Consider the following 26,896-nt stretch of genomic DNA (forward strand, 5'->3'; position numbering starts at 1 on the left):
GTAATTGTTCTAAACAGGTTGAAAATCTAGTAACCAGCTGTTCAATATATTCTTCTTGTTCATGAAAGATTTTGATTAATAAAATCCAATTTTTGGCTGTACATTTCTCACCCCTTCATTCATTCGCCGCCCGTTTCTGATAGAAAATAGATCAATATTTGTTATTCTTCCAACAAATTATCAACGAAAAAAATACACATACCCCAAAAATGAGTGAGGGAGTGAAAATATGTCTGCACTGTCAGAAACTATTTTTTTTTCAATAATTATCGTGAATGAATATTCAATCACATAAGAATCACAACAGTGACGTCCAGTTCACGTCCATAGATGTTCAATATCAGTTCCAAAAAGTCCAGATGGAGCCCATTTTATGTCCAAGTTGTGTCCACTCAGGGTCCATTACATTTCTTGTTGTATCGTCCATCTATGATAAATTTCATGTCCAAAATAGGTCCACTTGTGATGCATAATGGATATTCTTTGGATGTCCAGATTGGTGGCCTATGGATATCCATGGGTTGTCCATTGGACGTTCTTGGTCCACCAATGGGCGTCCAATAGATATCCTTCAATGTACCTGTCGAATATCCATCGGACGTCCAATGGATGTCCGTGTGTTTACCGGGAAAGGCCCCGGTATAGCATAATTTCAAGAATAATGCGTGTAATGTGACAGTTACCAAGCTGCTCAAGAGTTTTGTGTGAAAACGTTTATTGAAGTATTTACGTTCATAAAAGGTCCACTCAAGCTCCATTAGAATTTTTGTGCTACATCTACCGTCCTTTCATGATACATTTCATATTCAAAATAGGTCTACTTGTGATGCTTATCGAATATCCTTTGGGTGTCTATATTGGTGGCCTATGGATTTTCATGGGTTGTCCATTGGACGTTCTTGGTCCACCAATAGACGTCCAATGAATATCCTTCGATGTACCTATGAAAGTTCTACTCAAACTCAATTACAATTTTTGTGGTCCATCTACCGTCCACTCATGATACATTTCATGTTCACTTATGATACATATCGAATATCCATGGGTTGTCCATTGGACGTTATTGGTCCACCAATAGACGTCCAATGAATATCCTTCGATGTACCTATGAAAGTTCTACTCAAACTCAATTACAATTTTTGTGGTCCATCTACCGTCCACTCATGATACATTTCATGTTCACTTATGATACATATCGAATATCCATGGGTTGTCCATTGGACGTTATTGGTCCACCAATAGACGTCCAATGAATATCCTTCGATGTACCTATGAAAGTTCTACTCAAACTCAATTACAATTTTTGTGGTCCATCTACCGTCCACTCATGATACATTTCATGTTCACTTATGATACATATCGAATATCCATGGGTTGTCCATTGGACGTTATTGGTCCACCAATAGACGTCCAATGAATATCCTTCGATGTACCTATGAAAGTTTTACTCAAACTCAATTACAATTTTTGTGGTCCATCTACCGTCCACTCATGATACATTTCATGTTCACTTATGATACATATCGAATATCCATGGGTTGTCCATTGGACGTTATTGGTCCACCAATAGACGTCCAATGAATATCCTTCGATGTACCTATGAAAGTTCTACTCAAACTCAATTACAATTTTTGTGGTCCATCTACCGTCCACTCATGATACATTTCATGTTCACTTATGATACATATCGAATATCCATGGGTTGTCCATTGGACGTTATTGGTCCACCAATAGACGTCCAATGAATATCCTTCGATGTACCTATGAAAGTTCTACTCAAACTCAATTACAATTTTTGTGGTCCATCTACCGTCCACTCATGATACATTTTATGTTCACTTATGATACATATCGAATATTCTTTGGATGTCCATATTGGTGTCCTATGCACTTTCATGGTTTGTCCATTGGACGTGCTTGATCCACCAATGGACGTCCAATGAATATCCTTTGATGTACCTTTCGGATATCCATTGGACGTCCAATGAGTGTCCCTGGTATACCATAATTTCAAGAATAACGCGTTTATTGTGACAAATACCAAGCTGTGCGGAAGTTTTATGTGGAAATGTTTATTGAAGTATTTGCGTCCATAAAAGGTCCACTCAAGCTTCATTACAATTTTTCTGCTCCATCTTCCGTCCACTCATGATACATTTCATGTTCAAAATAGGTCCACTTATGATGCATATCAAATATGCTTTGGATGTCTATATTGGTGTTCTATGCACTTTCATGGTTTGTCTATTGGACGTTCTTGATCCACCAATGGACGTCCAATGAATATCCTTTGATGTACCTTTCGGATATCTATTGGACGTCCAATGGGTGTCCCTGGTATACCATAATTTCAAGAATAACGCGTTTATTGTGACAAATACCAAGCTGTGCGGAAGTTTTATGTGGAAATGTTTATTGAAGTATTTGCGTCCATAAAAGGTCCACTCAAGCTTCACAACAATTTTTCTGCTCCATCTATCGTCCACTCATGATACATTTCATGTTCAAAATAGGTCCACTTATGATGCATATCGAATATCCTTTGGGTGTCCATATTGGTGTCCTATGGGTTGTCCATTGGACGTTCTTGGTCCACCAATGGGCATCCAATAGATATCCTTTAATGTACCTTTCTAATATACGTTGGACGTCCAATGAAAGTCTGAGTGTCTACTGGGAAAAGTCATGGTGTAGCATACTTTCGAAGATAACGCGTATATTGTGACAACTACCAAGCTGCGCAAGAGTTTTGTGTGAAAATATTTATTGAAGTATTTGCATCCATGAAAAGTCCACTCGAGCTTCATTACAATTTGGTGTCCACCTTCCGTCCAATTCATGATACATTTCATGTTCAAAATAGGTCCACTTGTGATACATATCGAATATCCTTCAGATGTCAATATTGGTGGCCTATGGATTTTCATGGTTTGTCCATTGGACGGTCTTGGTCCACCAATGGACGTCCAATGGATATCCTTGATGTACGAATATTCATTTGACGTCCAATGATTTTTTTTGTGTATTTTTGATTTTATCCAAACTTTAAGCTTTTCATAATTTCAGTATTAATGTGTTAACTTGTTTTTGTTTTTGGTGATTTATAAATTGGTAAAACCTCATATAGTGATTGACCATTCTACTAGACATGTGGGTTGCCCATAAATCTTGAAGCATGAAATAGGGAGAGCAACTCTGTAGTTTTACTTCATCTCAGTTTTGAATACCTTCCTAAAAGAATTACTCATAATTTGAGACAAACCTAAGGAAAATAAACATCGATAGGCGTTTTTCAACCATTCCAGAGGCAACACCCTGTACGATCATCTCTTCTGATCCGATGAAAGAATCGCTTATTCATCTCGTGATCTATTCATTTGAAGAATGTTAATTCAAGCTTGACCAAAACGGGCACGGGAATCTGATTTCGATGTCGCGACTTTACAAAAAGTTGACCTTGTTCGCAACTCAATGAAGCCTACACACTATTTGCGAGAAGAGAAAACTGGTCTCTGGTTCGATTGAGGAAATTATAAAACTTCTCAGATGTTATTCTATCATCTTCAGGTGTTTCTTTTAGTCTCTTGGAATTCAGCAAACTTTTTGTCAGGGATTATACAAAATGACAATTTTTTTTTTCTATATTAATACACAGCCCTTTTGGAAAGTTTGTCCCAGTTTGCCTCCGTCACGATATTTAATCGGTTTACTATTCCAGGCACGAGCTCATGATCTGCAGCAAGACTAGTAATCCATTTAAATTGTGGTCTACCAACCACCCGGCTACTTGATCTATTCAGAATTAATAGGCCTAATCGGAAAGTAAGTTGATTCTAACATCAACCCACTTCGTTATACAAGGGTCACTAGAAAATTACTGGCCGACGTAGACTTGTCCGTTATTTACTGCTCGACAACAACGAAATTGAATAAGTAATTAAGTAATTTTGAATTATAATCAAAAGACATATCCGTGGGCTGAACGATGTTATCCGGAGGCTAAACATACGAGAGGGGTCCATGAAGTACCTGGCCTAAGAAAGGAAACACGAAAATTTCAGTTGAAGTTCAATAAGTGATGCCGTTTTTATAATAAGAACTATCTTGTTCATCAACTGCCAACACTACTTGTTTATCGTTGGAAAATCTTTGACCACTGAACCATATTTTCAAGTTTGGGTACAGAAAATAATCCGAGGGGCCTAAATCTGGCGATTAGGGTGCTTGAGGTAGCAATTAGAACTTAAATTTGGTCATCGCAATGATGGATTTGTGAGCTGGTGCTTTGTCTTGATGTATCAACATTTCTTAGCCAAGTTGGGCCGTTTTTGCTTGTTTTATTCACTCAAACCTTGCAATAAGTTCGCATAATACTCGCAGTTGATAGTTTAACCATTTTTGAGATAGTCAATGAAATTTAGCCCAACCGCATTCCAAAACACCGATGCCATGACCTTGCCTGCAGATTAAAAGGTCTTCGCCTTCTTTGGAGCCAGTTCTTTGGAGCCTACCAAGTCTGATAGCTCCTGAACCCTCAGTTGACGATCATTCGGTACCGCTTTGTGGATTTTCTTCACCGTCTCTGGAGTCTTCACCCCATTTGGTCGACCACTGCGACACTCGTCTTGGCAGCTCATACTGCCTCGTTTAAACTTTGCTACACAGTATTTTACTGTTGTAAACGAAGGATCAGAATCACCCAGAGTAGAATCCAGTTCAGATTTCATATTGGTTGGGCTGAGGCCTCCATTTTCACACATTTACCGAAAACGTACGGTGATGACTGTCGAACAAGGACTAAACAACGCAGCGTCTTCAAACTTGAAACATTTGCTATAGATGGTGTACTTTCTAATACTTTCTGAAACATTTGCTATAGATGGTGTACTTTCTAATACAGTGATAGCATAAGTTTGCAAAATAAACTTTTTAACAGATCTTTATGTAATTTTTTGAGCTGATTTCAGAAATGACATTTGTTTTTATCTATCACGTAAGGTTTGCCTACAAAACAAGGATGAAATAATTGAAAAAGGCATTTTTTTCTTTTATTTCCATTTTAGTGACAAAGCTTTCATTTTTTAAAAGGTTTCTTATGTCAGGTCCAACGAAGACTCCTTTTGGTTTAGCATCGGATAGACCAGAAAACTTTTCAGAAAGATACTTGAAACAATCTCCTTCTTTGTCTAATGCTGTCACAAACTGTTTCATTAGCCCCAATTTGATGTGGAGTGGTGGAGGTAAGATTTTTCAGGATCAACATTTTGAACTCCAGGAATAAGATCCTTTCTTATTGGCCACACCTGCTTGAGGTGTTGTTTCCTGTCACGGCTATCCCACGAACGTATGTTGGTGGGGTATGAAATATCCTTTCTGCCTGCAAGTAAGGTCACGCTTGGCCCCCAGCAGACAGTTGGTTTAGGGAGGGGGCAGACAGACTGACACATACATGCCTTGTTCCAGTAAGAAATGGATTTTCCCAGTTTAGATTCGCTTTGTTATTGAAATAAATAGATTTAAACCGTATTTTAGCTTAGATATACACTCACATTGTTTAGTAACTTGTTCATTATGAAAGCTCCATAATTCAGACTCAATTTACCGCTTATAGGCTATATAATACAGAAACATCGAACCCATATCGAACCTAAAAACCCATTGAATAAGAAAATTTCAGGTGAAATTTGTGACCAATCAATAGGTGATAGAATTTTTTCACTATTTTTCCGTAATCTGCACACAAAATACTGTTGAAATCACTAGTTAAACATCCTAGAATTTTTTCATGGCAGACCTATAGTTTTCGAACAACTACCGCCATCTCTTGGTCAGGTCGGGTACTTGTAGGACCACCCTGGTATCTATAGTAATGTCGGTGAAAACCCTCCTCCTTTTCATGGTAGAAAACTAACACAATTCCTCAAGTTTGTATAAGTACTTCCATCAATTTCTGAGCTCCTGAAAAATGAGTAATATTCTCTGAAAGCTTATCCCGACTGATCATGATTATCCTGACTGATCTCACATCACACCGGCCCTAAATACTTTTGCGAAACTGAGAATATTCAACAACTACCGAGAGACGTAACTCGACAACTAATTATTCAAAAGATAAACGTATACAATTCCATCACTTCTCTCATTAAATATCAATGAAGCCTCATTAAATCAATTCACTAACAACCGCGGGAGCGTAATGGACTAAGTAATAGTTTGGATACTTTGATGATGATGGAAAAACATAATTTATAACAATATGTTTGTTGAACAAATATTTACCATCAACTAACGAGACGAGGCCCGCGGCGGTTTCTGAAAATGTATTCAGTTAATATGCAAAACGTTCTGTTATGGCATGAACCGAGGTACTATAGGTGGGGAATTTGCTACGAGTTTGGTTCGAGTAACCAACCACCTGTTTCCTTTTTTTTAAACGACAAAATGATGAGCAGCCACAGTCTATATAGCATGAAAAAGATAATACAAGAGAAATTAGTCTAATCGGTTAAAAAAGAATACTATCAAAAAAGGATTATTGAGTCTAATAATCCAGCGAAGTCTGTATGGCAAACCATATCCGAACTATCAAACAAAAAAGTTAATAGGAAAGCTGATCTTTCAATCTTATATAATGATAAGCTTTATGAAGATCCAGCACTAATAGTCGATTTATTCAAAGAATATTTCATTGACGTTCCCAAATGTCTTACTCAGAGTTGTGGATCTAACCATACGGATCACAATACATTTTTGAAAAACATTGATTCTCCATGTGACTCATTATGTCTTGAAAACTATGAAGAGAATGAAATATTCGAATTGTTGCCAGTCAAACTGAAAAACAAAACCTCATCAGGGTCCGACGAAGTGCCAATGTATTTGGTGAAGAAAAGTTGACCAGTGTTATTAGAGCCCCTGGTATTCCTTGTTAATCTATCCTTCTCAACAAGGGTTTTTCCAGATCTGTTGAAGATTGGGAAAATTACGCCTATTCATAAAAAAATTGTGCTGGTACCGAACTCGTACCAAGAAGGCGAATTCACCAATGAACATCACGCTTCGGTTTTGTTTTGTTTTACTCTATCTTGTATTTGGATAGACTTTAGACCCGTTGAGATTGCAAGCAGTTTATCCCCAATTCTCTGATTGTAAAGGTCTTTACTTCCATTTATTATAGTTTTGCAGCTGTTCCAAGCATTAACAAACCTAGTTCGGTTTTTGGCACTGTATTTGAAAATAACTTTTGAATCTGATATCCTTTTAATTGCATTTTTGTTTTATACAGTAACCTTATTCGTATATATGAATGAATTCAAAATTTTTTACCTATCTTGTCTGCTGTTTGACAAATTCCTGATTGGTGTACACTGTAAACAGATGTGTTAGTGTGTGAGACACTGGAAAACACAATGTATCGGTCAATAAGCATCGCAATCTATCAAAATGACTTTGTAACTCGCTTATAACTGTTCCTTTCCTTGTAATTGACTAGTTTGTATATTTCACCCATACAATGCTGAATTATTTATCAGTATAAGTCGTGAATAAATGCGCAACATGAACAAAAATGCTTCAGTATCGACATGCCCAGCTCGTTCAGATGGAAAATGTGACAGATTCAGGTCGGAAAACTGACGGCAAGTTGATTGACAACTGTTTTTTCATTCGAGATTGATGTATAGAAGTTTCTAACAGTTTCACTGAGCAACATTCGTTGCAGTGTTGAAATAATAATAATAAATATTAGTTCTTTTGTTATGTGCTGAAAATCCATAACACATTATTCGAATCGACTTTAAAACGCTAAAACTCAACAAAAAAATTGTACTTAGGGATTTGTTGAATAAAAGCTCATTAGAAGCATCACAAAAAAGAGCGAATGCATTCCATTTCCTTAAAACATCTGCAATGTATGCGGGTGACGATAAAATACTTGAAAATCTATACAGGGTCAACTGTAAATTATTCCAAGCAAGAATTTCAAATAGAACTCTGTATCTTTTACCGCTTGGGGCTTCTTCCACGAGATGGAGCTAGTTTTACTGTTTGGGTCGGACCTTTCCGGCACTGATGAGCGATAAAACCTCGAAACTGTGGACTGCCGGTGATTTTCTGGACTAATTTCAGCATGGTCCTGCCGCTGGATGAACGAGAAACAGTCTCGAGGCTCACCTCTGTGAGGTATCTTTCATAAATGCCCGTCGTGGTATTAGCCGGGAAAGTAGTGGTTATCCGGAAAGCATTTAACAGGACCTTCGGTGCAGGTAGTTGAGAGAGATTGATATATTTCGATATTTTATTTTGATTTCTTTCTCCTCGATACGGTCTTCAAATATAGAATTGTTGTCAAGCAACCCAACGTAGGGAGATATAAACGACGAAATGTCACCAGTTTTTGAATAAAAATTCAAAAACTGGCATTTTGCATTACCCAATCCACGTGTTTTTCTTTATTCTCTCTCACATGCCATGTTTTACTTCATTTATCTGGAAAATCTCAATTCGAAGTGTACCTCTTTCGCTGCTAAAGAATGTCAACCTGTCAAAGCTGCTTTATATTACTGTTAGATCAGTTACTGACTTTTTCACTGGCAGAAAAAAATTAATAGCACTTCCTATTAGAATTTTCGAGATGAAAGTAGTGAAATATATCGTTTGAAAAAAAAAATAAGGAAACGTGGATTACTGAGAACTTTCAACAAATGAATGGCAAATGATTTCGTTGTCGCCCGATATACATATTCATCATCTCAAAGTCATATAAATATACAATTCGAAATATTGGACGCAAAACTGAATAAATCAAATTGAATCACTTCGAAAAATGAAAATGTGGAGTTCCTACATCAATTCATCACAATTACAGAAAGGAACTGCTGGGATCAACAATCACGAAACCGTTCAAGAGTGATATATATTCTCAGAGCCTCCTTTGAAAATTGTAGATTACCGTTCCTTCGTGTCTACAGATCGAAATCATCTAAGACGGAATCAACTAGCTTTTTCGATCTTCAAAGATTTCTCCAATCACGCCTCTCAGTCGATCGCCGTTTGTTCTTTGCTTAGAACTGATCCATATCGACTAAAACGTGATAGAAATGTTTTCCGGCTCTGTACAGGGTGATTTGAACATGAAAAGTCCTGAAATCTGAGCTTCTTTCAACCCTCAGAACTGCCTGACAGTCTTCAGAATAACCCTGTAACTTTTTTTTTGAGCATGATGAAGTTGAGACAATGGGGAATGTTCCTCAATTTGGGTTATTACAGCAAATGCAAGTTTGAACAAAATGAAGTTGAGTTCAATTCATGAGTTTTTCAAATCCACTTCGGAAAGTATTCAAATTGATGTTTCAAATGTTGGGTTTCGATTTTTAAAGGGATTTGTTTCTAATTCACATATTGGCAACAACGCCTAGAATGCTAGATCGGAGTTCAGGTTAATAGTATGCTAGAAGAAGAAGAATCATGTCAATAGTGTCAAATTATGGCAAAATATAACTTATAGTTCAATACCACCTCCACAAGCCACATAAACAACAGTTGTTTTGTTATTTATTTATATAGAGGAAGATAGGTTAGGTGCACAAAATGTCATATGTCACAGAATGTCTCGGAACTCGGAACATAAGTAAACAGAACAGCACGCCTCTGAAATATGTCATCTTTGTTTGTCTCATCCAGATAACAGATTCATTGTGCTTTATTAGCTATAACCGATGTTGCCAAATGATGAAATAAAAACGAATCCTTTCAAATATTGAATGCATCATTTCATTTCTCTTCTTTGAGTATTTAAATGATTTTTTAAAGAAAAACGTTGAAATTATAAGTTCAAAATGCGTTGTTTTAGAGCTCTTTTATGAAAACGTCAAGAGAAACATTCCCCATTTTAATGCTGTTTTGTCAAAAGGTGGAGAAAAACAAGAACTGTGGTTGATAGATTGTCCATTAATACTTACTGTTTGTATATGAAAAATGAAAACGGTTTAATTTTTCAGCCTGTCTTTGTGATCCTGATGGTTCAAAGTATTCCTCTTGTAATGCAAGAAATGGGGCATGTGTTTGCAATCCTCACTTCACAGGAATCAGCTGTGCATATTGCGAGGTAAGTCTTTTTCATAGTTCAAACGGTAAACTAATTTCTCGAATTAAACTGTGTGGAAAAACTTACTGGAAACTTCTGGGTGTTTCAAGCCAATAAAAGCTAATTTATCTATTTATCCGTTACGTTTAATTTTTCAGTACATTTCATTTAAGTAGTTGGAAGTAGAAAAAGACTATAATCTCTGAATTCTTTGAACCTCCATCGATTTTCATGTGAAATTCAAAATATCCTCGACTATTTTTGGTTTCAAGGATGTGAGAAGTAGATCTGCGTGAAGAAATTCTGGTTTAAGCATCCTATGAATTCATTTACTCGTTCGAATAACAGGTTATTGTGAAATTTCCATAAAACAGTTCACAAAATCGCAACACGTGTTTCGGTATACAACGGCGATATAAGATAGTTAAAACAGCGGAATTTTAGAATATGAGGGAAATCTTCTAGATCCTCATTAAGACATGCAACCTCCTGCTGCTGGTCAAAGGCTTTAGAAATACCAAAAGCAACAGCTTTTCATTCTCCATGTTTCTCGATTAAAAATGAATGGCTGAGAATAACAATTATATTAACCCAAAATAAACCGGAAATGAAATAATAGTGAAATAAAATACAAGTAAAAATAGAACAATTGAATAAATTAAAATAAAGAAATGAAAAAAGAAAATAAAAAAAGAAAATAATCCATCTAATCCAAATAATCCCTCCATTTTTAATTTTATTTTCTTTTTTCATTTCTTTATTTTTATTTATCCAATTGTTCTATTTTCGCTTGTATTTTATTTCACTATTATTTCATTTCATGTTTATTTTGGGTTATTATAATTGTTATTTTCAGCCATTCATTTTCAATTCTTCTTTATTTGTTTCAGGGATTTCAAATCATTTTTATAATAGACAATGGAAGTCCGAACTAGTGAAACTTTCTCCATGAGTTCTGATATCACTGATAGCAAAGGCGGCGTGTCTAAAAGACACTTCCGAAGAAGCCATTGTATGGCGAAACACGTGTTGCGTTCTTGTGAAACTGTTCAGTGAAAATCTCACAATAAAGTATTCTTTGATGAATCGGCCAAATCCATCATATTTCTTGTTCTATAATTTCTAATAAATTTGCTTTAATTATCATATTTTCTGTAAGCCACGTCTAGGTGTTCCTTTCTCGAAAAACGAGCGATGTTTTTGGTTACCCACTCATTCAATTATGCAAAATGAAAGTTATCACAAAAAAACAATAACAGGCTGGCAGAGGCACAGACAGAGTCTTGTGGAACACCTTCACAAATATTTTTGACGCAGCCAGCATACTTCTCAAGTTCTTTTTCAGTGATGATAAAGTTTACTCTTTGACATAAATGGTGTGTCTGTCTTCCAGAATGGATATTGGAAACAATCAAGAAGGTGTGTAGAGTGCAAATGTAACAAAAATGGAACTTCTAGAGGCACGGTCTGCGACAGGAATACAGGGAGGTGTCGTTGCAAACCTGGGGTGACTGGTTACCTTTGTGATTCTTGTCTACCACACCATTATGGAACTGTTGAAACCGGCTGTAGAAGTAAGAAAAAACAGATGTTATTTTCTTCGAAAGTTTTTGGTTAGGGAAGAAGTAAATGAAGGAACAACAACACTGATAAAATTTTGGAAAATTAACAAAATTTGTTTGTTTTTAGATCCCATAATTTTGTTCAGGAAGAAAGATCACTTTGCATCATATTTTATAATATAGTTTGCTTTTCAATTGGACCAAGAATATTTGAATATGAATATACAGTGCATTTCTTCAATGACCCTCCCCCTTTTATTTTTTGAACAGGTCAACTGAAAAAATTGAAATTTCGAATAAGGAAATTAATGCATGAATACCACCCCATACAGGTATACCAACTAACAATTTTGCCGTATCTATTATTTTACAATATTTTTGTCCAAATGACAAAGTCGAGAATTCGGAAAAGTCTGGAGTTTACGAAATTGAATGTAAGGACTGCGATGCAAAATATTATGAACAGACAAAAAGATCTATTAAAGTAAGATATAAGGAACACATATCACACTTAATATGGAAGACTTGAAAAATCAGCAGTCGCCCATAAATTTGGATAGGCAATATTGTGAAATTAATTTTTATATAGCTGAAAATTGTTTATATAAACATATAATGTAAAATAATAGATAAGGCAAAAAAGTAACGGGCGGGCAATAAAGAAATGCACTTTATAACTGAATAATGAATTGCCAATGTGAATCGGGTCTTTACACTCAAGAAACTAATCATGTGTTCTTTAACTCGTTAAGATAAGGTTCTCCACGTTTGACCAATATAAAGTTTTAGGCAAGGACTAATTATTATCTGTTCTGTAAGCTACCTCCAAAACTTTCTTAAAAAACGAGCGATGTTATTGGTGAATTCACCAACGTATGTAAATGTCCTTTGATGCTCATTATGGTTTCTTGTATAAGTGTAACTAACCTGGTAAATGACTTTTTTCATAGTTTGAGGAGAATGGACTCGATAATATCTACCTTTCAACCGTTATTGACAGAATTGATCATTCAGTTCCTGTCAGTACCTCAAATTTTGATGTGACTACTTTCAGAATGTGACCCTTGCAACAAGAAGGGACATTTTTGTGATCCCACAAGTGGAAAATGTGTCTGTCCATCTTTCACTACTGGAATAGACTGTGAGCGTTGTACGGAAAATGCTTGGAAATACGATTCTGTCACTGGCTGTGAGGTAAGACTTTTTTTGAAAAATACCAGAAAAATCTAGAATGAACAATATCATACAATGCTCAAAAGACAAGCATATTTCAAACCTGGAGAAAATCAATCTCAGAAATGAATAAAGGTACTGGTAAATATGTTTTTGTCGTCCTATCCTTTATTTTTTATTTCTAAATCGCGCTGAAGAGCTGTAGTACCATTTTTCAATCAGCATAATTAACATTTTCTGAAGCACCCTGTACACATTTCAATTTTCGAAATAGAAGACTGCAAAAATCAAAAATCTATTCTTCAGGCTTGCAACTGTTCAACTTTTGGTAGTGTCACTTCACGCTGTGATCAGACCAGAGGAATATGTACTTGCAAAGTTGGCTACGGAGGTGTTAAGTGCAGCAGATGTAGCTACGGCTACTACGGATATCCTAACTGTAGAAGATGTAGCTGCGATCCAAGAGGTACTGAAGTGGGACAATGCCGAAACGGTATGTGCAGATGCGAAGAAGATGGAAGTTGTAAATGTAAGGTGAGTTCTTAGTTTATTCCTCTAATTTGAAATTGAGCTGTATGAGGTATTGCATTATTCGTAATAAATCGACCATTACCAATTTATGCGCATTTAGTAACTTTGTTAAGAATGGAATAAAAAATGGCTATCAAATAGACGTTATATACACTGACTGGCCAAGGCATTCGACAGAGTTAACCACGAGGTTTTGATCCTGAAATTAAAAGCATTCGGTTTCACAAACAACACACTTGATTTCTTTCACTGCTATCTATCCAACAAAATACAGTTCGTACAGTTTAACAACGTATCTTCCTTCAAATTCACCGCTACTTCGGGAGTTCCGCAGGGCTCGATTTTGGGACCTCTCCTTTTCGTGTTATTTGTTAATGGCATTTCTCGGTATATCAGGCATTCTCAATTTCTCCTATATGCCGATGATCTCAAGCTGTTTAGAAGAATTGAAAGCTAAAACGATTCTGATAAGCTTCAAGATGATCTCAATAGTCTATCTACTTACTTTTCAGTATCTGACCTATCTCTCAACGAAGCTAAATGCGAAATGAAGAGTTTCACACGAAAGAAGTCACCCACTATCAAGGAGTATTTCATTAATCAAACCAATTTACAGAGAATAAATGAGATGAAAGATCTCGGGATCATTTTTACTGGTGTGTTCAGTTTCTCTGGGCACATTGAATACTTAGTATCTGGATGTTATAGAAAAATGAGCTTTATCTTAAGATCTAGACGTGAATTCAATCACGATACTTGTTTGTTACTCTTTAACTCCATTTTTCGTTCTAAGCTGGAATATGGTTGTGTCATTTGGAACAGTTAACAAAATGGCGAGGAACTGTGAACTGGATATATTCAGTATTACAGAGTGACAACTCCTCCGAATGCTCAAATTTGTCTGAATATTGTTACGACCATTTTATTATTTATGTACTGTTTTATATTGTAATATTTTATATTACAATATATTGGTCGGTCGGTAGCCAAGCGGTTCGGCGTGGGTAATTTGTTCACTCACTCGAATTGACTGCCGTGTTGGTCGGTGGTTCAAGCCCTAGTCTGAACGATCGATCTTCACTTGCTATCGTCCAACCCGTGTTAGGAATCACACGTTAAAAGGTAAGACCTCGTTAATCCTTAGCTCGCACAAGTTTCGACTCCTGAGGGTTGTCGTTCGTAGGGGTGCGACAGCTGGTTAACGGAAAAACAGATTTTAAACAGATTTTTTAAACAGATATAGATTTTAACTGTATCAATGGTATTCAATGAATACTATATGTAAGGAACTTTCGATAAAACTGTACATCATGTAAGTGGAAATCATTATGTGTCAGCTTTCTACACTGAACGACGTGATCACAACTCTGTCACCGTTTCTTTTGAGAATATCACTGTATCAGAAAGTACACCATTCATAAAGCATATGTTTCAAGTTTGAAGACGCTGCGTTGTTTAGAATTTGTTTGGCAACCATCAATAGCGAACTTGTTCAGTTTGGTTTATAATTCAACCATGAATCGACTTACGAATGAACAACGCTTGCAAATTATTGAATTTTATTATCAAAATTCATGCTCGGTGAAGAAAGTGCATCGTGCACTTCTTCCAATTTATGGGCAGTTTCGTCGGCCTACTGAGGTAGCTATTCGGAAGCTTGTGACTAAATTTCGAACCCAGTTCACATTATTAGACATTAAACTACCAACACGCATACGTAGAGTGGGAACCGCAGAAAATATTGCGGCTGTATCCGCCAGTGTTCGTGATGACCGTGAAATGTCGATTCGCCGCCGTTCGCAGCAATTGGGCCTCTGTTACTCCCCTACGTGGAAAATTTTGCGGAAGGATTTTGGTATAAAACCTTATAAGATACAGCTGGTTGTATTATTTCTCTTGGGGTCATGTTAAGGTTCATATCTACAGAAATAAACCAGCAACGACTGACGCTCTGGAAGCCAATATTGAAGCATTTATACGTGAAATACCGGTCGATATGTTAGAGAGAGTGTGCCAAAATTGGACCTTGCGCATGGGCCATCTGAAGCAGAGCCGCGGACAACATTTGCATGAAATCATCTTCAAACATCAAATTATATTGATCTTTCCAATAAAGATTTCATCAATTTTTTAAATTTTTTTGTGTTTCGAAAATCAAATCCTATACCTACCTCTTAAAAAATTTATAAATCACGCGTTACATGCGTTTTCCCTCGCTAGGTTATTTTTCTTATGATATCCATCGAATACAACTCATGGAGTCATTGTCCACGTTTGCTGACTTGGTATTAGTGGATCTGCTGCAGATGGTGTGCGCGAATATGAATCAGACTCTAATATTGTTTTGGTACCCTGTTGGTGGTTGAATTTGGAACTGAAGTTCACTATCGTCAATGTTATGAAAAGTATCGCTATCGAGGAGTTCTGTGTAGCTGTGATTCCATATCTTCAACGTATCACAAACAGAGTCAGGGCTCCACATTGGCTTCTTCAGTAGCTAACATTTCACTTCATTCCATGCCGTAGAGACGATCCATCATCTAGCGTGGAGAGTTCGTCTCCCAACACAAATGACTGTTGGAGAACTATGGGTAGCTGAATCTTCAGAACATCCTTTTGTGCTATGGTTTCAAGACCTAGTTTCTATCGATACAGTAAAATCTCGGGATATTTTTGTTTATAGCTCTTTCTGAAGAACGTCTTTGGCCTTCTCGACCATCTAATCAGTCTAATCACCCAGGAAACTGAATGAAGCATATTGAGTGGAGTCTATTAGGATTTTGTGAAACATTACAGCCATACTAATTAGAATGTCTCTTCAATCATTTCTTCAAGTTTTATACTCGTTGGTTATTGTCTACACACTATAAAACAACTCAGTAGCACTTGTGTTAACTGAGATGAACTCCACCCTTTTGTGTACCAGCAACTAGCTCTGTAATCTATTAAAATATATGTATGGAACTAGCAAGCGCAGTGAGCCAAGAATGACAGCTTTCTGCATCTGTCCTGCTAAGATTTCTGCCTTAGTGCGGCAAGCCGCTATGATTTTGAGATTCAAGAGCAGAGAGAGCATAATTCCACTAAGGACTCCAATAATCAGAACAACCATCTTGACAGAGAACTCCTGTAATATTCTGTGCTCATAGGTTACAAATTTAGACTTTAGTTAGAACCCAATTTCTGTCTCATGTCAGTGTGAATCAACTCAGCTTCATGTAATACGTTATTTTATGTACGAACTCAAGTTGTTTTTTTGACAGGAAAACGTCCAAGGCAAACACTGCGACAGATGCAAAATGAACAACTACGGTTTGGCAAAAGAAAATCCGGAGGGTTGTTCAAACTGCTTCTGCTTTGGAAGAACCACCCAATGTGAGGACGCTCTTCACCGCTGGAATGAAATCACAAGGATGAAGAGAAGTTTGGAAGATGATAATGAAGTAAGTCTAGCTTCAGCAGTAGAAAAACTTCATCAATTCATATCCTGGATGTTCAAAGTCAATCTCCAAGCATGTTTCTAAAGACAGTTTTAAACAATGCATTCGTGTTTCATACTAGCACCTCTAATAAAACATGTCATCTACTTCTCTTGTTGTTTGTTTTGTTGAGGTTAATGGAGATGAGCTGATGCTGCCAAAAACCTTTATGGGAGATATCACGTCGTCATATGGTGGCAACTTGGTCGTTGACACCGATGGTAGAGATTTCGAAATTTTGCTGGAAGGAAACTCCGTTGAACTCCGAACTGCGAGCCATTTCAACAAGCTTCAGTTGGTGGAGTCTGGAAATTGGCGAGTGACATCTAAGAATCCATATTTTCCTAACAGCTGTATAGACCGTCTGACCAGAAGTTGTTTGATGGTGGTTCTGCAGAAAGTAACTAGGATTCTAGTCAAAGCTAATAGCAGGTGGGTTGATGAAGAATCACTTTGTAAGATGTTGACGAATAACTTCTTTTAATGACAAACTGAAGTATCAATCATGTGTAGGATAATGAAAGTGACGCTGGACAAAGCCAGTGGCGGGGAAACTAATTTTCCAGTTACGCACACCATAGAAAAATGTCGATGTCCCAAGGAGTATACAGGACTTTCCTGCCAAAACCCTAATAGGGGTTACTACAGATATTTTCCGAGGGATCAGCAGAGCTCCTGGATAGATCGAGTCGTAGGAGTGGCGAGAAAATGCGAGTGTGGCGGGCACTCAAGTGAGTGTGACGCAGAAACGGGGTTTTGTAAGGTAATTTCCTGAAAATGTTTTTGTCCAGGTATTTCGAGTCAACAATGAATTATTATATGAGAAACATCTTTTTATTACTCTATATTCTCTTGAGTTTCACACAACTCTTGTGCTATGCCAAAATCCTAGAAAAATAGTTTGTCAATGACCATTTATTGTTGGGTGAGTATCTTAGTGTTCAAATTGTTCTCATTTACATATAAATTATGAGAATTTATTTACTTTCAAAATCCAAACGTTGTACATGATCACTAAACTAACAGGTCGTTTCTAGAAATGTAGTTTCTGACGTAAAACAAACTAATACAAAAGTTGAAAAACCAAACAGCTTCATGTCACACTGATTTGTAATGAAAAATAGTTGAACTCCGAGCTTAAAGACCAATGATCGTGGGTTCAAATCACATAATCTGCAGCTTTCATATTTTCCAAACTATTTGTGATCAAACAAAAATAAGATAAATTTCTGAGTGTTTTTCCAATTGCTTCTTGTTTTGAGATTTAATGATGATACTTCCATTCGGGATTGTTTCGAAACAGTCACAGAAAAAGTATAGTATGCTACTCGCGAGAAATGGTCTTTACTCGCTTGAAATATCCAAAACACAGTCAATTCTCACGAGAAATAAATACATTCCCTTTTCATTCAACAAGCAAGAAAGATGTGTAGATAACAAATCTGTTGAATTGCGAACATTATTCTCCTGTTATATTCTTCTTCTGAGTAAAAGCGTTGAGATCAAATAATATAGCTCTAAAAAACTAGTCGGATAATGGTGTGCCTAGAAGAACAGTGCTAGGCTTACAATTTTTCTTGTTATGCGAGTATTCAAACGATGTTCTGAAGACTGAGTGTAGGAAGTAGTGCTTACTCCTAGACCCAGAAATGCCTGTTTTCAAATACAAAAATTGTCCTCACATTCATTTTAAAGCACGCTATTCACTCCAAAAAAAAAAGCTGTTATTGATTACCTCTTTCTCAGATGACTGTTTCAATCGCTTTATCGTTTCAAGGGGTTACTTTCTCATCTTCTTTATTTTTTTAGAACTGCGGCAAAAACACCACAGGTAACCATTGCGAAAAGTGTACTGAAGGACTCTACATGGACAAAAATGGAAATTGCGCCCCCTGTCTCTGCCCTTCTGTTGAACAAAACAACGCCAAAAGTTGCGCCCAGACGGAAGAAACCTTCAGATGTGAATGCAAAGAAGGTAAGCAGTTTCATTTTTGAAATTCATACAGCTGAAGGAGTGGTTGTCGTTTCAAGAGTTGTTTTAGTGAATGCTGATTCAAGTCTATCGAGATAAGCGCCATTTGAATCAATGCACGTTTGCCAACGAAACATAAGTTGATTAATTACGTCAGCATAAAAATTCGTGCTAAGGATTCGATGAAGTCGACGATGGCCGTTTTTGCGTCTCCAATACATTTTAAACCATCAAAAACCGCATGAGATCTGACGTCCAGTTTTTCCCAGACACCGTTTGTGATGGGTCAGCCTTCACCAAGGTCCTAAAATCCTCGTCTTGGGTTACTATTGTTGGTTGACCACTTCGGGGCTCACCTTCGAGGCTAAAATCTCCAGAACGAAATTTTGCAAACCAACGTGGAACACTTCGTTCATTAACACTATCATTGCCAAATTCCTGGGTAATTTTTAGGGCTGTTTCGCAGCTTTTTGAAAAATTGAACAGCATCTACACAGTAGACTAAATATATATTTATTGAGATATGAAGTTACAAAAACCTGTATAAATAAAGTAGGAAGGTAAATAAAGGAAAATAAAGAAGTATCAAGTAAACAAAAGACAAAGAAGACACAGGAGTTACAGAAAGGAATACTATAGCATTGAATATTAAGAGCAGATAGTTGTTGGTTCACATCAAGCCTGATACCAAACAGTTGTTGGACTACGATGTCTAACAGGCCTTCTCACAGGTCACTGTCATTTGAACATCATTTGCAGAGAGTTCGGCAGAGCCGTACTTTTACCATCTGACCTGAAAGACAACTCACCTTACAAACTAATCATTTGGTTCATTTGGTCGAGTGTGATTAGTTGTGACTCACAATAAACTCTCAAGGATTGCGGTGGAGGGTTGTATAGACCCACTCACTTTGGATCTAACCTAACCCAACTATAGGATTGCCACACGAACGATGCTATCTAAGTCGAGTTGATAAAACTAGCCTCAGATAATTTTTTACATCTTGAGTTGTGAAAATGCACTTATGAATGTTTCTAAAACTCTTTTTTTTTCATTCCTTCAAACAGTTCACACAGTATCTATTATAAAAAATAGGTTGGTATTCGACATTGATGAACTAATATGATGTGAATGAATATAATATACAGCTTGTCAAATCTAGGAAGTACTCTATTAATTTTCAGGTTACACCGGAATATTCTGCGAGAAATGTGGTACCAGTTTCTACAGGAAACAAAACTCTACAGTTTGCGAACCCTGTAAATGTAATCCACTGGGGATTATACCAGAAACACAAGGAAGTTGTGACAATTTCGGAAAATGCCGCTGTAGAAATGGTTTCAACGGTGTCAAATGTGACCAATGCACTGGGAACAGAGAATATTTCATAAATGGATTTTGTGAACGTAAGTTTTCTTCCAGAAACTTCGAATAATTCCTACTAGGCTGTGCTGGTTATGTTTCCCCGTTAATATATTATTTTTCTTCTCAGAAGACATATTTCATCATTGTCAATGTTTCATTCAATAGCTTTTTAAGCTAGCCTTCACAACTAATAATTTGGTTCCAGGTTGTGACGAATGCACCATGAAACTTCTGGACTTAGTAGATATTCTAAAAAAAGATGTTGAAAATGTTTTTGAACTGTTCAAAAACGGAACGGGGCCTCCTTGGAAAAACTTAACTGAAACAATTGACAAATTAGACGGACTATCAGAAAAACACTACGACAGACTGGAAAGGTTCGATACGCTTCTAGAAAAAGCCAACCTCACAGGATACAGAGCCAAAATAACACAAATGGAGAAGAAACTGAATAGAAATAATATCGAGGCTAATAACAATTTGCATGAAAGTGAGAAGCTGCTTGAAAACTCGACCAGGTTGTTGGAAGAAACTGAAGATCTTGGGGAACAGTTAGTATCCATCATAGAAGTCCTTGGAAGCTCTGGAACGAAACAAATGAGTCTTGAAGAAGCCCTGGATAGAGCACGTGGTATACTGGAGAAAATTGAAGAGGCTTCGAAAAAATTCATCAACTACAGCAATGACACTTTGTCGTTCTGCAGTAAAGTTGCGCAAAAAGTGGCCGCTCTGTATACAGGCCCGTCAAATATACCAAAGAACAAGCTTGAAGGACTCAAGAAGAAACTAGAAGATCTTTCCGATGTAATTTCCTTCGTCGAAAATCTGGCAAAGCTAGCAGAAGCAAAAAACAACGAGAATGCTAAGGGAATAGAAAGGCTCAAAGGAAAAATCGAAACACTGAATACTGAGAATGAAAATCACGAAGTTGCTGTTGGCGGTATCATCAAGAAGAGCGATGCCATAACAGATATGCTGGATAAGCTTTCGGAAGTCTATGCTGACCTGGAAACTGTATCGGATTTTGAGGAGTTCAAGGAAGTTGAGAACAGAGTGAAGAGGCAGATGAAGGAAATTCCCCAGATACAACAGATTTATTCTAAAGCCGTGCAGCACGTTAAAGAATTGGAGGCCAAAGTCAATGAGTATCACAGGTTAGTTTCTTCTGCGTTTGAAATTGTACTTTTGCTTAGTCATTCAACATTGCTTAGTCATGTACACGAAATTGCTCAACATTACATAAGTGAAAACTTGTTATTTTATCTGCAATTAAAAGTGATGAAATTACGTAACGTATCATGCAATAAACTGTTGGTATGTAAATTCATCAAATCCATTAAAACTACAAACTGAGTAGATGCTTGAAAACCAGTTCAGGGACGAAACGTAGCATAAAGAATTGGTGCAATACAACACAGAAATTACTTGAAACATAATTTCCTAAGATTTTCAAATGTTTTTGATCGCCTTCTTTCATAGAATAGGGACACTAACAAAGTTGAAGAACTGTACATTTTCCTTGTAAGTTTCATATTGTCTGTACGATGTTGTGGAAACAAATCTGGTGAATGAGAGGCACAATCTTCGAAATTTCATCTCTTCAAAAATAACTCGTTCAGGTATTGACAGTGGATAATAAATTGAAAAAGCGTAAGGTTGATCAAACAGCAAACATGATTCTTTCAAAACCTTATTGACATCAACACAAATTTTTCAATGTTGTGATAGAATTGACAATTTTGTAGATGAACATTTTTTTCACTGGTAGCTCGAGTTCCCAACAAATAGAATTCCATTAATTCTCAGTTGTATTTTATATAACATTCAACTCATCCACAGTTTATTCAACTTCACCAAAGATGAATGGAAAAAAATTAACGCTAGCGGAGCATACGAAGCTATAATAGCCGGTATCGAGGAAGCCAGGACATCTATGAAAGAGTCCAAAAAAGTTTTGAAAAATGCGATTACGCTCCTAGATCCAAAGAACACAGATGGTCTGGATGACAGAACAGATTTTGCTCGTGCTTATTCTGACAGGCTGAAGAAAAAGATAAGCAATTTGACCGATATATCAAAAAGTAAGTAACAGAATTTAGAGTTTCTATGAAAAACTTGGAGATTTTCCAACATATCCGTAGATTTGTCCGAACTCCAGAATAAACTGGTTGAGCTGAAATACGGTATTTCAAAAAACGGAAAAGCAAACAACAACCTGACTCAAATAGTCCTCAGAATCAATGATGATATCACATCTCAAACCAAAATAGTCCTTCAACTGGAAGAAGCTTTGAAAAATATGTCGAAGATTTCTAAAGACATGGAAAGCATCCAGGGCGAACTTGAAGAAATGAGTCTGGAAAGGCTGACCGATCTGTTGAAGAAGTACCAGAATTCTGCTGAGCTTGCTGTGCCAAAAGGTGAGTTTCCAAACGACAAAAAATAAGTACTTTCATGGTTATTCATTTTAAGAAATAGCAAGTGTCATCGGTAATGTGTCAGATGTCAGAAAGAAATTACAAACACAAGCTGTTTTGCCTGAGAGAGAAGATGAATATCAAGAAAGAACGAACAGGCTGGAGAAACTCAGAAACGACATGGAACTGTTACAAAGCAAAATCAAGCAAGCGAAGCAGCACGTAGACGCGGTATGTTGATATTTCACGCAAAGTACCAAAAACACAACTTTCGAATCGAAAAAACTGTACAATTATCATCAACACAAACAAAATAACAAACCAGAAAGGATTCGATAGTAGCTACCGTGGAAAAAGACACATTGTATCTGATATTCAAAAAATAGTTGTCAATGAGATATCTGCACGTTCACAAATCCATAATTTCATTTTCAGATTGAGATTGCCATGGATCTCAACAACTGCCAAATGTCTTACAGACTATCCGATCCACAGCTCTTCCAAAGTCTCGCCATAACCTTCAAATGCCAAGAGTGTATGCTTTTCAAATGGTCCAAAAGCAACAAGGAAGTTTTGAAACTTGCCGCCCAGAACCAGGCAGTGACGGTTTCAGCTGAAGGAAAAGCATTTGACATTCCTTTCGACATCACCAAGGAGACAGTAATCCATCTAACAAAGTCAGTATATGACCATGTAACACATCTGTTTGATGATAATTTCAGATTCTGGTAGCAAAATTAGATTTTAGTATTGCCAAAAAAATTCCAACGTCCGTTTTCTGGTGAAGATTTTCAGAGTTCAACAAAATCACAACCTACTTGTCGTAGTATTGTTCAACCACCTGCATATCAGCCCTGGACTCAAGAGTGGTCTCAGAAGTACCAGGTCCAACAAATAAAACACAACAATTTATGAAAAAACATTATTTATTTTTCAACATAATCACCTTGCGGCTCTATACTCTTTTCCCAGTGACATTCAATAATGTCGATACCGTTTTCATAATGAAAAGGTCTCCACCTTCTTCGGAGCTGGTTTTTCCTTTTCAGTCCATTGTTTTGATTGTTCTGTTGTCTCGGAGGTAAAGTGATGAACCCCCCCGTGGGTTGGGCTTCCTATCGGGCGCGTCCCCAGGTGGCAGGGAACGGGAGGCAGGGAACGGAAAGCCAATGTGGCCTTACGGACGGGGTCGTCGTACTCCTGGTCAGTGGCAGAAATAAGTATGGTGAGGGGAACTAAAACTCCCCAAAAGCCTTTGCAAAACATGTCACCGTGGACCAGCCTACCCAAGCTAAGGTGTAAGGGATCGTGCTGACAGCTGAATGGCCGCAGGGTGATATGCGGTTATGAACGATCTCCTTGTGGAACTGGGTGAAACCTCATTGTAATCAGCCTACCTCTGGTAATGCGGACCTCTGCTAGAGGTGACCAACACGAAAACAGAAACAACAAAAACCAATCCCGAGGCTGGACCGAGGCTGGACAGAAGTGCTCCCCCTCAATCTAAGGCGGTGGCTGGGGATGAACAGAAATGTCCACCCCAATCTTCCGCTTGGAATGAGAGGCTGTACATAGCAGATCACCTCGTGATGTAATACAAAGGCCAATAGTCTAATCAACAAGTTCAAAAACATGAAAAATAGAGATAAAGGTCTTAAAAATATGAGCGATAGCTCATTCGATTCGGAATCACCTTTAGAAAAATGTTTTTGAAAGATTTTGGTGCAGGTGAAAAATTGCAATTGTTATTAACAAAATAAGATAAAAAAATGGTATTCAGTTTTTCGTTAATAACTCAAAAAATATTAATTTTTAGGCAATTTTGAAAAAAGCTCGTTGAAGAGGAGGAAATTTTCGATAAAAAAGTCCTAGCTCACGAAACTCCATCTCCATTATTTATAATTTTAATTTGACGTTGAAAATAGGGTTACGGCATGAGCGCGCTGCCGCTAAAGAGAGTTTATCAAAAGAAATAATTTTTTTGAAACATAAAAAGTCATTTTAAAAATTTGAAAAAAAGCTAGCTAGTATCTTCTTAACACTTGAATGAATCGAGTCCCGTAGAAAAAAAGTTTTATCACCATTTTTCAAAAAGTTATTCAATTGTTAACTAACAAATTTTTTCCCATTCTCCGTTGGCATAAATAATGGGATAAAAGGTATAAATAATTGGCCTACAAATTTTAAACTTCGTGGGGCCTTTTGATATATATATAGGTACTCCATGCGATCCTGCGATAAAAGTTCATAAAAATCTATTAATTTGTTAATTATGATTTTTTATAACTATTGCAAAATGAAATATCTAAAAATTGTGGATAGAATTTTTTTTCAATTGATATTTAGCTATGCCTGTTTTCACATTGAACAATGGCAGTTATCAAAATAGGATATGCATTTTTTACGTAATTTGTTTATTAAATTGTTTTAAACAAATGGAGAAATTCAATATTATAGAAAAAAATTTTTTTGCTATTTTTTTGTCTAGAGATAAATATGATTAAAAAAAATCATCCCAATTTTAATTTTTAATTGTTTCAAATCGATTTTTTAATATTTTGATTGTTTAAATGATTAGTTAAGAAATAATTTTGCTTCCAAAAATCATAATTTACACTTTTGAATAGTTTGGCAAAAAAAATGTATTTATTATTTAATTATTTATTAGTTAAACAATTTGTTATATACAAGTAATGACCAACGTTATATTTTTTTCTGAAGCAGAAGAAAATTATAAAAACAGCTATATATAAAAAAGTGACATAATTTTTTTTTATTTATTATAATTTTATAATTTATTTAATTGTATGATTTTTTAGCACTTTTCTATATATAGCTGTTTTTATAATTTTTTTCTGCTTCAGAAAAAAAATATAACGTTGGTCAATATTTGTTTAATAAACAATTAAATAATAAATGAAAAAAAATTGACAAACTATTTGAGAGTGTAAATTATGATTTTTGAAAGCAAAATTACTTCTCAACTAATTATTGAAACAATCGAAATATAAAAAAATCGATTTCAAACAATTAAAAATTAAAATTAAGAAAAAAAATTCTTTTTTAATCATAATTATGATACCAAAAAAAACCTTTTTTTCTACGGAACTCGATGCATTCAAGTGTTAAGAAGATACTATATTTTTTTCAAATTTTTAGAATGACATTTTATATTATAAAAAAATTATTTCTTTTGATAAACTCTCTTCAGCGGCAGCGGCAGCCATAACAGCCCCGCGGAACCCTATTTTCAACGTCAAATTAAAATTATAAATAATGGAGATAGAGTTTCGGCAGTTGAGACTTTTTTATCGGAAATTTCCTCCTCTTTAACGAGCCTTTTTCAGAATTGCTTAAATATTGACATTTTTTGAGTTATTAAGGAAAAACTAAATAGCTTTTTTTTTCTTATTTTGTTAATAACAATTGCAATATTTTACCTGCACCAAAATCCTTCAAAACATTTTTCTAGAGGTGATTCCGAATCGAATGAGCTATCGCTCATATTTTTAGGACTTTTATCTCTATTTTTCATGTTCTTGAACTTTTTGATTAGATTTCAAGGCGTAAGCACATTTGCGGCGCCGAGGTTATGAAACGACGCAAGAATTCTACTTTGTTGCTGTTAAACATCTTCACAACACTGTTTTTGCTCAAGTGTGAGCAAACTAAACAACACAGCGTCTTCAAGCTTGAAACATATGATTTATAGAAAGTGTACTTTCTAATACACTGATTTTTTTCAAACTACCGCCATCTCTAGGTCAGGCCGGGTACTTCTGAGACCACCCAGATATCTGTCGTTCCAAATCATCCCAATTCACTGCATCAGAATTTCTCTACAAAAACTTTTTTCAGGGTAGGTGCCCTTTTAAAAGCCCAGATTGACGATGAGGAAAAGAGCGAGATAGTAACAGAAATGCCCGTCATAAGCCCCGAAGATATTCTTGAAATCGGATCCCTGACAACGAAGTCTGTTCCAGACAAGGAATATGTCGCCAAAGTTTTGCTAAACGAAAACTACTTCGGTATCTGGAAATTCACAAATAGTTCTGGTTCTTGCAAAGGATTGAACAGGTAAATGAACTATTGAGTGCGTGAGTTTGTTGATGAGTACGTTCCTATTTCAGAAATATAACTTCCGTCGACACTGGCAAGAGAAGTTTCTTCAATGGGAAAGGATACAGAGAGTATGGGATCAACCAGTTTTTGAGTCCCAGGGAGCTAGCTTTGAAATTTTACTTCAATACTTTCGATGAGAACGCAACTATCTACGTGAGCATATATGTAAGTGTTGTGACGGAAATAGTAA

At 36.3% G+C, this 26,896-nt stretch overlaps 1 protein-coding gene across 7 annotated transcripts in view; it reads left to right on the forward strand.

The window, feature by feature from the left end:
• Positions 1–26,896, forward strand: part of LOC111517143 (laminin subunit alpha-2) — a 70,842-nt gene that overhangs the window by 34,590 nt on the left and 9,356 nt on the right. For 6 of the 7 annotated variants that reach the window (XM_074186833.1, XM_074186837.1, XM_074186835.1 and 3 more), the window contains exons 3-18: positions 9,999–10,105; positions 11,478–11,658; positions 12,701–12,840; positions 13,126–13,353; positions 16,614–16,793; positions 16,963–17,261; positions 17,343–17,592; positions 18,639–18,804; positions 19,987–20,208; positions 20,373–21,321; positions 22,007–22,248; positions 22,309–22,587; positions 22,640–22,815; positions 23,020–23,261; positions 26,443–26,661; positions 26,715–26,871. In XM_074186833.1, coding sequence (XP_074042934.1) covers positions 9,999–10,105; positions 11,478–11,658; positions 12,701–12,840; positions 13,126–13,353; positions 16,614–16,793; positions 16,963–17,261; positions 17,343–17,592; positions 18,639–18,804; positions 19,987–20,208; positions 20,373–21,321; positions 22,007–22,248; positions 22,309–22,587; positions 22,640–22,815; positions 23,020–23,261; positions 26,443–26,661; positions 26,715–26,871 — 4,037 coding nt within the window. Of the gene's footprint in view, positions 1–9,998; positions 10,106–11,477; positions 11,659–12,700; positions 12,841–13,125; positions 13,354–16,613; positions 16,794–16,962; positions 17,262–17,342; positions 17,593–18,638; positions 18,805–19,986; positions 20,209–20,372; positions 21,322–22,006; positions 22,249–22,308; positions 22,588–22,639; positions 22,816–23,019; positions 23,262–26,442; positions 26,662–26,714; positions 26,872–26,896 lie in introns of those variants that run through there. The other variant, XM_074186839.1, reaches the window with a different exon arrangement.

The sequence above is a fragment of the Leptinotarsa decemlineata genome, unplaced genomic scaffold (assembly GCF_025532065.1).
Source record: "Leptinotarsa decemlineata unplaced genomic scaffold, Ldec_3_MD MMD2_P_RNA_scaffold_5, whole genome shotgun sequence".
Taxonomy (NCBI): Eukaryota; Metazoa; Arthropoda; class Insecta; order Coleoptera; family Chrysomelidae; genus Leptinotarsa; species Leptinotarsa decemlineata.